The 13,783-nt window shown below is 55.6% G+C and overlaps 1 protein-coding gene across 1 annotated transcript in view; it reads left to right on the plus strand.

Annotated features, from left to right (window-relative positions):
• The window catches only part of ESRP1 (epithelial splicing regulatory protein 1), a 44,837-nt gene that overhangs the window by 20,678 nt on the left and 10,376 nt on the right, over positions 1 to 13,783 (plus strand). Inside the window, exons 7-13 of the mRNA XM_056110929.1 lie at positions 1,939 to 2,049; positions 2,338 to 2,470; positions 2,599 to 2,641; positions 6,015 to 6,316; positions 7,135 to 7,353; positions 9,955 to 10,141; positions 12,297 to 12,462. Of these exons, the coding sequence (XP_055966904.1) occupies positions 1,939 to 2,049; positions 2,338 to 2,470; positions 2,599 to 2,641; positions 6,015 to 6,316; positions 7,135 to 7,353; positions 9,955 to 10,141; positions 12,297 to 12,462 (1,161 nt within the window). The remainder of the gene's footprint in view (positions 1 to 1,938; positions 2,050 to 2,337; positions 2,471 to 2,598; positions 2,642 to 6,014; positions 6,317 to 7,134; positions 7,354 to 9,954; positions 10,142 to 12,296; positions 12,463 to 13,783) is intronic.

The raw sequence follows: 13,783 nt of genomic DNA on the forward strand, positions 1-13,783 counted from the left end.
GGTTGTGCCCTGAACGTGGGGGCTGTCCCCTCCTGCCCAGCCCACGTTGGGCACATGCCCACTTCCCTGTAGATCTTGGCTTAAGCTGCCAAACTGGATTGAGCCCCCCACCGCAGACACTTGTGAGACCTCACACAGGTCCCCTGGGAATCTTGGTCCCTGTGAACTGATGCCGTGTCCTTTGGGTTCTGGCATGCCAGGCCAGGGGGGAGGGTTGCGGGGTTGCCTGTCTAGCTGGCCTGCAGAGAACCTCTCTTCCTCCTTCCTGGCTTTGCATTCATCAGTGCTGTGGGCTGTCCTGGCCCTACGCTTCAGGTCCCTGCCCACAGTCCCATAAACCTGTGTTTAGTTTGTAAATCTCAATAATAAGTAAGATGAGATTTATCAGATGATTAACAACAGGGTGCTGGGGGGCAGCTGGGCCTCCTAGGGCCCCGGAGAAAGGACAGCAGATAGTCCAGCTGGCCCGGGTTTGATCCCCGGCACGCCATATGGTATCCCTGGCCCTACCAGGAGTGATTTCTGAACAGAGTCAAGAATTACCCCTGAGGGGCTGGAGCAATAGCACAGCGGGGAGGGCGTGTGCCTTGCATGCAGCCAACCCCTGTGCATCACCAGGTGTGACCCAAAAAAAAAAAAACAGCTTCGGGAGCTAGAGTGGTAGCACAGCAAGGTAGGGTGTTCGCCTTGGACGCGGATGACCCCGGTTCAATTCCCAGCATCCCATATGGTCCCCTGAGCACCGCCAGGGGTAATTCCTGAGCGCAGAGCCAGGAGTAACCCCTGTGCATCACCAGGTGTGACCCAAAAAAAACAAGAAAAAAAAAGGAATTACCCCTGAGGGACTGGAACTATAGCACAGCGGGGAGGGTGTTTGCCTTGCATTCAGCCAACCCGGGTTCAATTCCCAGCATCCCATATGGTCCCCCAAGCACTGCTGGAGTAATTCCTGAGTACAGAGCCAGGAGTAACCCCTATGCATTGCCACATGTGACCCAAAAAGAAAAAAAAGAAAAAGAAAAAAAAAAGAATTACCCCCTGAGTACAGCGAATTTGCCCAAAAAGCAAAACAACAACAGAAAAAAAATTTTATATTTAAAAACTAGTCCTCGGGGCCGGAGCGATAGCACAGCGGGTAGGGCGTTTGCTTTGCACGCGGCCGACCCGGGGTTCAATCCCCGGCATCCCATTTGGTCCCCCAAGCACCGCCAGGAGTGATTCCTGAGTGCAGAGCCGGGAATGACCCCTGAGCATCGCTGGGTGTGACCCAAAAAGCAATAAATAAATAAAGCCAGTCCTCCTGCATGCAAAGCCTGCACTGCCTGGCCCACAGAGCTGCTTCTCTGCCATTCCCCTGAGGTTCACTGCATTATTTACTTCCTTTGGGTTTGGGGTCAGCACTCAGGAATTCTTCCTGGCAGTGCTCAGGGGACCATAGGGGATGCCGGGGGTCAAACCCAGATCGGCGGTACCCAAGGAGCTGATTGGTCCCGCCCACTGTACTCTCTTCAGCTCCACATATAAAGATCTACTTTCAGCTGCCCGGCTTGGGTTCTTTGTTTCTTATTTGATTGTTGTTGTTTTGAGGTGGGCCCCTTCCAGCCTTGCCCAGAGGGCTTACTCCTGACCATGTGGGGTGCCGGGGATCAAACCCAGGTCAGCCGTGCACAGGCCTGGGCCCTACCCACGGGATTGTCACTCTGACCCCAGGGTTTTGGAGGGTTTCGTAATGGTTATTTTTGGTGGTTTGGAGTTCACATTTGGCAGTGCTCAGGGGGAATGTTGAGTGGCCAGCGTCGGCCAGGTCACTGCAGACAGCAGCAGGCGCTTTTCCTGTACCAGCTAACACCCACTGCCACCCCTACAGTCACCTGGGTGGGGGCGGGGGCTGCCTCCAGGTGCACGTCCACCTCCAGCCAACCCCAGTTTCCCTCACAGCAGCAAGATGGAGCTCATCGATGACAACACGGTGGTCAGGGCCCGCGGGCTGCCCTGGCAGTCTTCCGACCAGGACATCGCACGGTTCTTCAAAGGACTCAACATTGCCAAGTGGGTTCCCCTTTCTGCCCTTCCCAAATCATCCCCCCAACGTTGGGGGGCAGGGCCGGAGCCATAGACCAGCAGGGAGGGCATTTGCCTTGCACACGGCTGACCTGGGTTTGATTCCCAGCATCCCATCTGGTCCCTCGAGCACCGCCAGGAGTAACTTCTGAGTGCAGAGCCAGGAGTAACCCCTGAGCATCTCCGGGTGTGACCCAAAAGAAAAAACACCAAATCTGTGGGGTTCTGGCTGGGATCCCCTGTCCTCCAGCTCACACTCTGTCCTGGGCCTCCCAGGGGCGGGGCCGCGCTGTGTCTGAACGCCCAGGGCCGCAGGAACGGGGAGGCGTTGGTCCGCTTCGTGAGTGAGGAGCACCGGGACCTGGCACTTCAGAGGCACAAGCACCACATGGGGACGCGGTACATTGAGGTAGGTGCCCCCTCCCTCCCCTTCCCCCAGCGGGAAGCGGTACATCTTGGCATGCACCCCCGCCCTCCGCGGGCACTGCTGGGCTCAGATGGCAGGAAAGTGTCATTCCACTTCCTTTCTCTCCCTAGGTTTACAAGGCCACAGGGGAAGATTTCCTGAAGATTGCTGGCGGTGAGTGCCCGTGACGTCCTGCGGCCTCTCGTGGACCATCCTGCGTTTTGATGAGCCCCCCTGGGGTCTCGAACCGTGTTTGATTTCCCCCATGGGGAATTGATGCAGGGTCCGAGTGTCTGGTAGTTTGCAAGTGAGGAATGTAAAACGTTTTCATTGTTGTTCAGGGGCCAGTGGGCCTCAGTACTGGGGGTCAGGGGGAGGCTCGGAGGACTGGACCGGACCGCATCCTGCATGCAGACCTCAGCCTCTCACCCTCTCTTGAGGACCACCAGGTGTAGCCCCAGGGCACTGCTGGATGTGGCCCAAAGGCAAAGAAATGCTACTTTGAGAGTAGCAGCAGGGTGCTGGCCTTTCCTGTGGCAATCCGGTCCCATCCCCAGCATGGCCGGGAGCAATCCCCGAGCACTGCGGGTGTGGCACCTGAGCAGAATGGCTACTAAAGGTTCCTGTCCTTGGTCCCCTGAGCACCACCAGGAGTAACTCCTGAGTGCAGAGCCAGGAGGAACCCCTGTGCGTCACCAGGTGTGACCCAAAAAGCAAAAAAAAAAAAAAAAATTCCTGTCCTGCTGGTGCAGAGAACAATCAGCTCTGTGGGGAAGCCCCTTCTTCGCGGGGTGCTTTGGGCCCCTCCCTTGCTGCTGGACTTCCTCCCAGTTCACACCCCAACACCTGGATTCTGGTTTCTAGTTTTTCTGAATTTTTTTAGTTTTTCTAGTTTTTTTTTATTTTTCTAGTTTTTCTAGCATGTTTGGTTTCCAATTTTTCTTTTGAGTGCTTTAATAGGCATTTTCCTGGCTTTTTTGGTGGGGGGTCCAGGGGTTGTTTGTTTTGAGATTTAATGTTTGCAGTAACAGTGAAGGAGAAACAGCTTATTTTGTGTGCTGCTAGACTAACCCAGAGGTGCTCAGGGTTTACTTACTCTTCACCCCACCCGCCTAATCCAAGAAAACTTCCCCTCCAGCCCCAGTTCCTACCCAAGTTCTCTCTTGGGTGGATCTTTGGACACGCCTTAGTGCTTGGGGCTGTTCCTGGCTCTGTGCTCACGAGTGACCCCTGGTGGTGCCTGAGCCCCGGCATCCCATAGGGTCCCCCGAGCACCACCATACATGAGGGCAGAGCCAGAGAGAACCCCTGAGCACGGTCAGTTTTGCCCCCCCGCTCCCCCCAAATCCATAAAAACAGGGTCAGCTGCATGCCAGGCAAAGAGCCTTACCTTCGTGTTCTCTCTGACCTCGTTCACCTCATCCATTAGCGATTCATAACTATGATACTTTAACGTAGCAGCATATGAAGTATTAATTGTGATTTATCACACACACATAGGGGTTTTGGGGGCAGAGGGGATTGGTCTTGGAGTCATACCCGGCAATGCTCAGCGGTTACTCCTGGCTCTGCACTCAGCAGTCACCCCTGGCGGTGCTCAGGGGAACCTATGGGAAGCCGGGGATCCAACCAGATAGGTTGTGTGCAAGGCAAACGCCCTACCTGCTGTACTATGCTCTGCACCCGCCCCGGTCATTTTAGAAATAATTAGCTTGTGAATTTCTGTTAATCTTTTTGGTTTTTTTTTTCTTTTTGGGTCACACCCGGCAATGCACAGGGGTTACTCCTGGCTCTGCACTCAGGAGTTACTCCTGGCGGTGCTCAGGGGACCCTATGGGATGCTGGGAATCGAACCCGGGTCGGCCGCATGCAAGGCAAACGCTGTGCTATCTCTCTTTTGATTTTTTTTTGGAGGGGCAGCCATTGTGAAGCTCAGGGGTAGGTCCTGGCTCAGGCTTAGGAATTATTCCCAGCGGTACAAAGGGGGACTGTCTGGGACGCCTGGGGTCAAACCCGGTCGGCCATGGACAAGGCCAGCACCCTCCCCACAGTCCTACGGTGCGACCCCTGCTCTGTTCACCTTTATAAGTTCCCTTCTCGTGCTGCTTTAGCGCTCGTCCTGTAACTCAGATTTTCTGGAATGTTCCTTGAATCCCCGTGTGGTGCTCTTCTGCATTCTTACAATTTTACAGACCCGTGAGAGGCATTTGCAGCTGATTTCTGATGCTTGGCTGTGCATTCTGCAGCGAAGGTTTGTCTCTGCGTGTGCCACAGAGCAGGATAAATAAACCTCTCAGAAAGTAGAGAAGCTGAAGGGAAGAGTGTGGGAGGACCTTTATAAGAAGCTTTTGACACCGATTACCAAAATACACCAATTGCCAAAATACACTGGCCTGCAGGAAGCATTGTGCCCTGTGGCTGGCCCGCCCCACAGGGCAGCTCCTAGTTTGACACTGGTGTGTTTGTGGCACAGAACTTGAACTCATCTTTAGATAAGCTGCCACTTCCATATTGAGGGATTTCTAAAGGGCCGACGGGGGCTGGAGAGAGAGCACAGCGGGTAGGATGTTTGCCTTGCATGCGGCCGACCCGGGTTCGATTCCCAGCATCCCATATGGTCTCCTGAGCACCGCCAGGAGTGACTCCTGAGTGCAGAGCCAGGAGTAACCCCTGTGCATGGCCAGGTGTGACCCAAAAAGGAAAAAAAAAGGGCCGAGGGTCAGATTTGCTGGTTCCTGGTTTCCCAGGGTGCAGAGCACTAGGAGAAGTAAGGATTTGCTCTCAGCTGGAGACAGTCCAGTGGGGAGGGTGCTTGCCTTATACGCAGCCCACCTGGGTTCTATCCCCAGCACCCCATGTGGTCTCCCAAGCCCTGCCAGGAGTGATTCCTTAGTACAGAGTCAGGGGTAAGTCCTGAGCACTGTGGGTGTGGCCCCAAAATAACTCTCCCCCACTCCCCCCCAAAAATGGTCTTCAGGAAATGCTGGGCTGACCTCCTATGGGCCAGGTGCTTATACGCCGCTGATCTGGATTTGATTCCTGTACCACATAGCGCCCCTGCCCCTGCCCCGTCCTTGAAGGTGTGGCCACAGAACAAGATTGGAGGCCAGTGGTTGAGTGCTGCAGCGGCTCCAGACTTAACTGGCCCTCCCTAAGTCCAGGAGACCTGCGTTTGTGTCCTACTTTCTTCCTTATTTTCGGGGGTATGGGGTAGCGGTTGAGTTTTTGGGCCACACCTGGCCGTGCTCAGGGCTTACTCCGGGCTCTGCCCTCAGGGATCACTCCTGGCAGCGCTGGGGCGGGGGGTGGGGGGGGGAACCCTATGGGATGCGGGGATTGAACCTGGGTCGGCCACGTGTAAGTCGAGCGCCCTCCCCAACCCAGGAGGGATGTTTCTGTGGGGGTGTGGGGTGTGTCCCAGGCACGGGAGAGAGACCCCTGCTTCCCGGGAAGGCCTTCAGCATTCCGAGTGAGCTGTCAGGAGCGTCCCGGTCAGTTGAAGCGGGGTGAGGTGGACGTCCTGACCGTTTCTCGGGGGCCCACCCAGGCACGTCAAACGAGGTGGCGCAGTTCCTGTCCAAGGAGAACCAGGTCATCGTGCGGATGCGCGGGCTGCCCTTCACGGCCACGGCGGAGGAGGTGGTGACCTTCTTCGGACAGCACTGCCCTATCACGGGCGGCAAGGAGGGCATCCTCTTCGTCACCTACCCGGACGGGAGGCCCACGGGGGACGCCTTTGTCCTCTTCGCCTGCGAGGAGCACGCGCAGAACGCGCTGAGGAAGCACAAGGACTTGCTGGGGAAGAGGTACATCGAGCTCTTTCGGAGCACGGCGGCCGAGGTACAGCAGGTGGGTCCGAGGACGTGGAGGGCGGGCGAGACCCGCCACGGGGAGGACTCCAGGCTGAGAAAACAGAGTGCACTCACTCTGCATTTTCCGTGCAATTTTTTTAACATTTAATTTTATGTATTGTTTATTTGGGTGGTCACACCTGGCAATGCACAGGGGCTATTCCTGCACTCAGGAATTACCCCTGGCAGTGCTCATGGGACCATAAAGGGATGCTGGGAATCGAATCCGGGTCGGCCGCCGTGCAAGGCAAACGCCTCCCCGCTGTGCCTTTATCACTCCAGCCCCTTGATAATGCGGTTTTAAGGGATTCACGGAATCTAAAATTTATTCATGGATCCTGAGATTATCTCGAAGGAAAATTGTTAATAACCTTTTAATCTCAGGTGCCAAATCCCAGGTGTTTATTTTCGAGATCAAATCACCTGCAACCAGTGAGGACGAGCACGTGTTAACTCGTGGTTGAGACAAAAGGTGCCAGACTAGAACTCCAAGCAGGGCATGTTGAAACCAATGGAACGTGGCTGGAAAAAAAAAAGTTCTATTTATTTATTTTTTTTTTCCTTTTTGGCTCACACCCAGCAATGCTCAGGAGGTTACTCCTGGCTTTGCACTGAGGAATTACTCTTGGCAGTGCTCAGGGGACCATATGGGATGCCGGGGATTGAACCCGGGTCGACTGCGTGCAAGGCAAACGCTCTACCCGCTGTGCTATCGCTCCAGCCCCAAAAAAGTTCTTTTTAATGGGCTGAATTTCTCCCCGGCTGCTGGGCTGCTCCGTTGGGGCTGTGACTTCCTCCCTTTGCCTCTGAGCACAGGTGCTGAACCGTTTCTCCTCGGCGCCCCTCATTCCGCTCCCGACGCCTCCCATCATCCCGGTACTACCTCAGCAGTTCGTGCCCCCAACCAACGTGCGGGACTGCGTCCGCCTGCGCGGACTCCCCTACGCGGCCACCATCGAGGACATCCTGGACTTCCTCGGAGAGTTCTCCACGGACATCCGAACCCACGGGGTCCACATGGTGCTGAACCACCAGGTAGGGCGTGGCCAGGAGCCAGGCTCTAAGGCTGGGCCAAGAGGGGCTTGGAGAGGTTCCGGAAACAAACGCAGTGCCCACCTGGGCCCTGGGCAAGTCCGGCCGTCTCGGCACCCAGTGGATTCCTGAGATGTCCAGCCAAGTTCTTGCCATGAGCATGTATCTATTGCAAGCACATTAACTGCATGGCTGCATGTTCCTTGACTATTGGTTGGGCAGTTTGCCAGAATGTGATTGTGGCACTGTCCTCCCGTAGCAGGCCCAGTAATGTCTCCATTGTGAGACTTGTTGTTACTGTCTTTGGCATATTGAATATATCACGGGGAGCTTACCAGGCTTTGCCGTGAGGGCGAGATCCTCTCTGTAGCTTGCCGGGCTCTCAGAGGGGCGGAGGAATCGAACCCAGGTCAGCCGGGTTGGCTGCGTGCAAGGCAAACGCCCTACCCGCTGGGCTACTTGACAGAGCAGAAATTTAAAAATCCATACAGGGGGCTGGAGCGATAGCACAGCGGGTAGGGCGTTTGCCTTGCACGCAGCCAACATGGCCGACCCAGGTTCGATTCCCAGCATCCCATATGGTCCCCCGAGCACCGCCAGGAGCAATTCCTGAGTGCATGAGCCAGGAGGAACCCCTGTGCATCGCCGGGGTGTGACCCAAAAAGCATAAATAAATAAATAAAAATCCATACATGGGTTCATTCTGATTTGAGTTTTTAGAAACACTGGGGGGTTTTGATTGGTTGGTTTTTGGTTGGTTGGTTTGGGCGTCTTGTGTGTATACATTTGGTTATTTTGGGAGTTTTTTTGTGCCACTTCCGGTGGTGCGGAGGGCTTAATTCTGGTGGGGCTCGGGACCCTGTGGATGTATGCCAGGGATCAAATTCAAGTCAGCAGGTGCCAGACCAGCGCCCTCTCCAATGTCTGTCACTCTGCCCCGGAACTGTTTTTGTTTTTTGGGGGCTGGTGGCCAAGCTTAAGTCAGTCTCAGAACACAGAGATCAGCTCTGTGTCCTTAGCACAGCCTTGTCTGCTGAAAGCCTGTGTGTGTGTGTGTGTGTGTGTGTGTGTGTGTGTGTGTGTGTGTGTGTCAGGGACCTGGCACGACCAGCAGCACCCTCAAGTGCTGGGAAGCCCCACACCCAACCCTCAGCATCACTGGGTATAGTCCCCGCAAAAAAAACCCACCAACTAGAGTTGTATGTATGTTTGTGGGATGTTCTGGGTTTTTTGGATTTTTTTTTCCCTAAGAAAGGAAAATGGAGGTTTGGGTTGGAAATGCCAACTTGAAAATAAAGCCGCTCTCTTGGTTATTTCTTTGCTCTGCAATCTGAGTGTGCTCATGCCCGTGGTCCCCTCACCCTGAAAAGGGTCTGTCCCTTGGAGACCAGCTCAGACGTGGTCTTGAGCAGCTGCTGCTGGATATGCCGCATGGCCCAGGCCTGGGTCAACAGCCCTCGGCCGAGCTCGTAGCCCCAGACTAGGCCACCAGCCTAGTTTGGTGTCAAACTCTGCGGGGCTGGTGGGCTCTTTCTCCAAGCCACAAGGTCTGAATGGCTTGGGGGGTGTTGTGGGCTGTTCCTTGTGGCCTGTGTCCTGGGTGATGACCCTGGGAGGTGCTGTGAGGGTGGACACAGGTTTCCCTCCTGAACTGGGCTTGTTGCTAACTTCCCGGGGGTTGGTAACTTCTGGTAACTTGCATGGTAATAATTGGCATGGGATGGCTAAGGGTTTTTCAAGAAAGCTGTCCAAGAGGAAAGAGGCCTCCTAAATTTGGTTGTGTGTTTTCTCCCTCACAAATGCCCCTGCTGAAAGCAAACAGGGTTCTCTGGTTCTGTGGAGCGGGAATTCACTGGCTTGGTTTGAAGCGGGGTGTGAGGGGGTTTTGGGCAAGCTCCTCTCTGAATCTTTAGTTCCACCAAGCTTGAGACCTGGAGAAAGGGCATCTCGGCCCTCAGTACCCTCCGCTGCTTTAACCCCTAGTTCATCATCCCCCGTTTCTAAGTCAAGGTCTCCTAACGGTACAGGAAGGGCTGGAGCCATGGTGCAGCGGGCAGGGCGCTGGCATTAACATGCCACAAACCCAGGTTCGATTCCCGGCTCCCCGTGTGGTCTACTGAGCCCTGCCAGGAGAGAGCTTGGCACCACCAGGTGTGACCACGAAGCAAAACAGAACGAAACAGCCAAGGCAGGAGGGACACTCACGCACCAGAGGCCCCACACAACACTTCTTGGTTCAGTTTTCTGACAGAGACATCACACTGTGGTCCTGGTTCTGTTTCGAGCTTCTCTCAGCCGGGGGAGGAGATTTAATTGCATTTTTCAGGAGGGGTAAGGCCCGGTAGTCTTCAATCCGGTGATTTGAAACCGTGGGCACAAGGATCCTTTCCAAACTGCATTCCCTCGGTGTGCGTCGGGCTCCGTGGGCCCTGCTGGTGCAGAGTTGTGGCGTGTGCAGAGTTGTGGCGTGTGCCAGCCGTACCCGGGCACCCGGGATACTCACCTTGCATCCTTAGCTGCAGCCACTTCCTTGTGGAAGGAGAAAGCCTCCTTTGTTGTTATTTTATTGTTATCATTATGTTTTTTCTCCTCCCCACCCCCCAGGGCCGCCCATCAGGAGATGCTTTTATCCAGATGAAGTCTGCGGACCGCGCGTTCCTCGCCGCCCAGAAGTGTCATAAAAAGACCATGAGGGACAGATACGTGGAAGTCTTTCAGTGTTCAGCTGAGGAGATGAACTTTGTGTTAATGGGGGGCACTTTAAATCGAAATGGCTTATCCCCGCCACCATGTAAGTTACCATGTAAGTCTTCCCGGGGTCTCGCTGCTCTTCCACGCTGTGTGCTGGTAGGTGCTTCCGCCGCTTCCCCAAAGCTGCTGGGCCCTGGGTCCTGCCGAGGCAGGGGCGGTGGTCACGGAGGCTGCCCCTGGCCCCGAATCGGTTGTTTCTGATGATCACTTCAGACCCTGGTTGCGGACACCCGTCGTCAGAGACGCGGCGGCAGGTTCCCTCCTTTCAAATCGCGGTCCTGCTTTCCCAGTGCTGGGCTGCTGGTCCCTGAGGCTTGGTGTGCCCCAGATAAGCACTGACTCTGGGAGGCAGCCCACCCTGCACTGCCCGACGCATTGAAGTGTTTCCCTAGCTGGCCAGACCTCTTCTTTCTTTCTTTCTTTCTTTCTTTTTTTTTTTTTACTAACATGTAAAAGCATGTTACTTCTTTTTCCCTTCCCCCTCTCCCCAAAGAAAGCTGACTGGACACCATGTGTCCCGGCTCAATGATTTGAGCTCGATGTTGCCCTTTTGGAAAGGCCGATGCTAACGCTCTTGCTCTCCGGGATGTCTGGACCGAGCTAAGAAGCTAAAGACGAAAGCGTCGCAGCCAACATTGTTATTGTATCACAGGATCAGTGCTTAATTGCCAGCCATGCTCTTGCTCGATGCCAGCTGGGGGCGAGGGCTAAGCCCTGGGGGGGTCTCCAGAAAAGCCCTGGGTAAGGCCTGAGCACCCGGGGGCTTCTGATGCCCGCCTTGGCGGCACCCGCTGCTCTGGGCCCGGGAAGAGGCTGCTGGATGCCCTGGGTCTCTTCCAGAGGGGACTGTGAACGCCACCCAGGTTACGGGCTTTATGGGTGCCATCCCGCCCCCTCGGGGACAGCTTTCGTGGGGCGTGGGAGTGTGCTTACTCCTCTCCCCTCGGAGCCCCTCATCGCTCACCCTCCACTTACCTGCCGCTTGCTCTGGTGAATGTCTCAGACCCATGGGTCACGTACCCAGGTTTCTGTAACTGGACTAAGTGGGTCTCGTCGAGGGACCGGTCCTTAGGCCCTTGAGGCAAAGGCTCGTAGATGACCAGTCTAGGTGCTTTCCCCACCTCCTACTTACTTCCCAAAAATGTGAAGGGAAGTCCTGGTATTTGTTGTGTTAGTGGAAGACCCGGTTTCTTTATAAAAGCAGCATTGCAAGTTACCCTTATTATCTATTCTGTTGGATGTTTTCCCTGCCAACTCAACTGGGGCAATCACCTATTTATGTAGCATCTTAACGAGATCCCTCTATTTTTTTTTTTTTTTTTGAGGGATGCTCAGGAATCACTCCTGACCTTGTGATTTGAAATTACTCCTGGTGGTGCTCGGGAGACCATCCGAGATGCCGAATCAGCGGCATGCAAGGCAAATGCCATACCCACTGCTGTACTGTCTCTCCAGCCCCCAAATCCATCTACTTTTAAAATCGGATTTCCAGGAAGAAAGCACAAAGACTGTAGTGGGGGCTGTGCCCCACCTGGGAGTTTGTTCTTGAGAACTGGGACAGAGGCAAGCCGCTGACCGTTGTGTCGGCAGCTCAGCGCGGGCACTGTAAGGCATGGCGCATTTGTAGTGAACACAGGTGTTGGTGTCTTGTCCTCCTGCCTGTTCGAGATTCTTCGAGGCCAGGAGTCTCAGTTGAGTGTGAAGGGGACGCAGCAGTAGTACAGCTGGAAGGGCATTTGCCTTGCGTGCGGCCAGCCCAGGCTCCGTCCTGGCACCTCCTATGGTCCCCTGAGCACAGAGCCAGGAGCAAACCCTGAGCACCACTGGGTGTGGTGCAGGAAGCAAAAAAAAAAAAAGAGCGAGAAAGACAGCATTTAGTTTGAAGTTACACGGACCAATAGCCACATCTTTCTCTCTTCAAAGACTTAGAGCCCGTCTTCCAGGAGTGGGTTTAAAAAAAAAAATAAATAAAAATTTCCTGTTGGCAGATGGGCTGTGAGGCCTCGGGGGTCCCACTTGATAACTGGGGTGTGGGTGTGGGGGGGGGCTCTGGTAAGCCTAGGGGGGGCCCCCAGGTAGGGGAAGGTCCCGGTCTGCGGGATGAGCCTGTGCAGGAAGGGTGGGCTGGCCCCTCCAGGACGCGTGCCAGGGCCGCCACGCCAGCCGGCCCCAAGCCTGTCTGTCTGTCCCTGCAGGCCTGTCTCCTTCGTCCTACACGTTCCCGGCCCCTGCGGCTGTCATCCCCACGGAGGCCACTCTCTACCAGCCGTCTGTCCTGCTGAGCCCGCGGGCACTGCAGCCCGCCTACTACCCAGCAGGTGCCCAGCTCTTCATGAATTACACCGCCGCCTACTACCCCAGGTGAGCGCCGTGGCGTCCGCGCCCCCTCCCGTCCCGGGAAACGCCTCTTCAGTCCTTTGCTTCCCTCCCAGCCGTCTGGTCTGGTCTGCCACGGCCTGGTCTCCCACGGTGCCGGGAGCAGACGCTTCCTTCTTAACCTCCTCTGGTCTGGGGCCGCCGCCAGAGAGGGAGGGCAGGGCTGGGAGGGCCTCCATCCCCGCTGTCCCTGCAGGGAAGAGCACTTTGCCAGGCACGGGCCTGAAGGGGAGCACGCCCAGCTGTGCTGCGGGGTGAACTCGGGCCCCTGGGATGCCAAGCCTGCACTGAAAACGCTTTGCCCCCCTCTGGCTCTTTCGAGTTGTTTGGTGGCCACTCCTGGCAGTGCTCGGGGCTGACTCCTGGCGCTGTGCTCAGGGGCCGTTCTTGGCAGGGTTTGTGGCTCCGACCGGGTGCTGGGGATGGAGCCAGGTCGGCAGGGGCAAAGGCGCAAGTGCCCTTCCTGCCGTGTTGTCTCTCTGGCTCTTCCTGTTGGTGTGTTGACTCCTTCCTGGCTCTGCACGCGGGGCTCATTCCTGGCAGTGCTGTCGCTCCCGCCCCTCGGGCCCAATTTTTTTAGCCCTAATTTTTTTTTCTCGGGTGGGGTAAAATTGTTCCTTTTTGGAAGTATGAGGGTGCAGAGGGATTAGCGGTTCGAGAAGGGAGTCGGGCTGAGCGGCCACTGTGCCCTCCTGTCCATCCACTGACCGTAGGCGCTGCTTCTCTCCATGCTGTGCTGCCCGTGGTGGGCAGTGGGATGCGAGGAAGCTGGGCGTTTGGAAGTGGGGAGACGGGGTGGGGTGGGTGGGGTTGTGTTTTGTTTAGGGGTCACACCTGAACACCCACGGAGTATTCGGGGTTGCTCCTGGCTCGGTGCCGGTGGTCTTTGTTTTTTGGGGATGGGAAAAATCAGAGGGGGGTAAGGTGGCCCTCTCTGGGTCTCCTGCGTCACGCGTGGCCCGTGAGCACTGCTGGGTGTGCTTTAATCTGGCTTGTTGAGGATTTTGGTTTTTTTTTTTTTGGGAGGGGGGATTGGGGGTTGTTTTTTTCTTGTTGTTGTTGTTGTTGTTGGGTTTTGTGTTTTTTGTTTGGTGTTATTTTGAGCCACACCTGGTGGTGCTCAGGGCTCATTCCTGGCTCTGAGCTCATGGATCACTGGTGGGCTCGGGGGATCCTGTGGGGTGCTGGGGATGGCACCCAGGTGGGCTGCATGTAAGGCAAGTGGCCTCCCTGCTGTACTCTCTCTCCAGACCCAGCTAATCTTTGTTTGTTTGGGTTGTCTGTATAACTGCTCATCTTCTCTCTG

Source organism: Sorex fumeus, unplaced genomic scaffold (genome assembly GCF_029834395.1).
Source record: "Sorex fumeus unplaced genomic scaffold, SorFum_2.1 ptg000011l, whole genome shotgun sequence".
In the NCBI taxonomy this organism is placed as follows: domain Eukaryota; kingdom Metazoa; phylum Chordata; class Mammalia; order Eulipotyphla; family Soricidae; genus Sorex; species Sorex fumeus.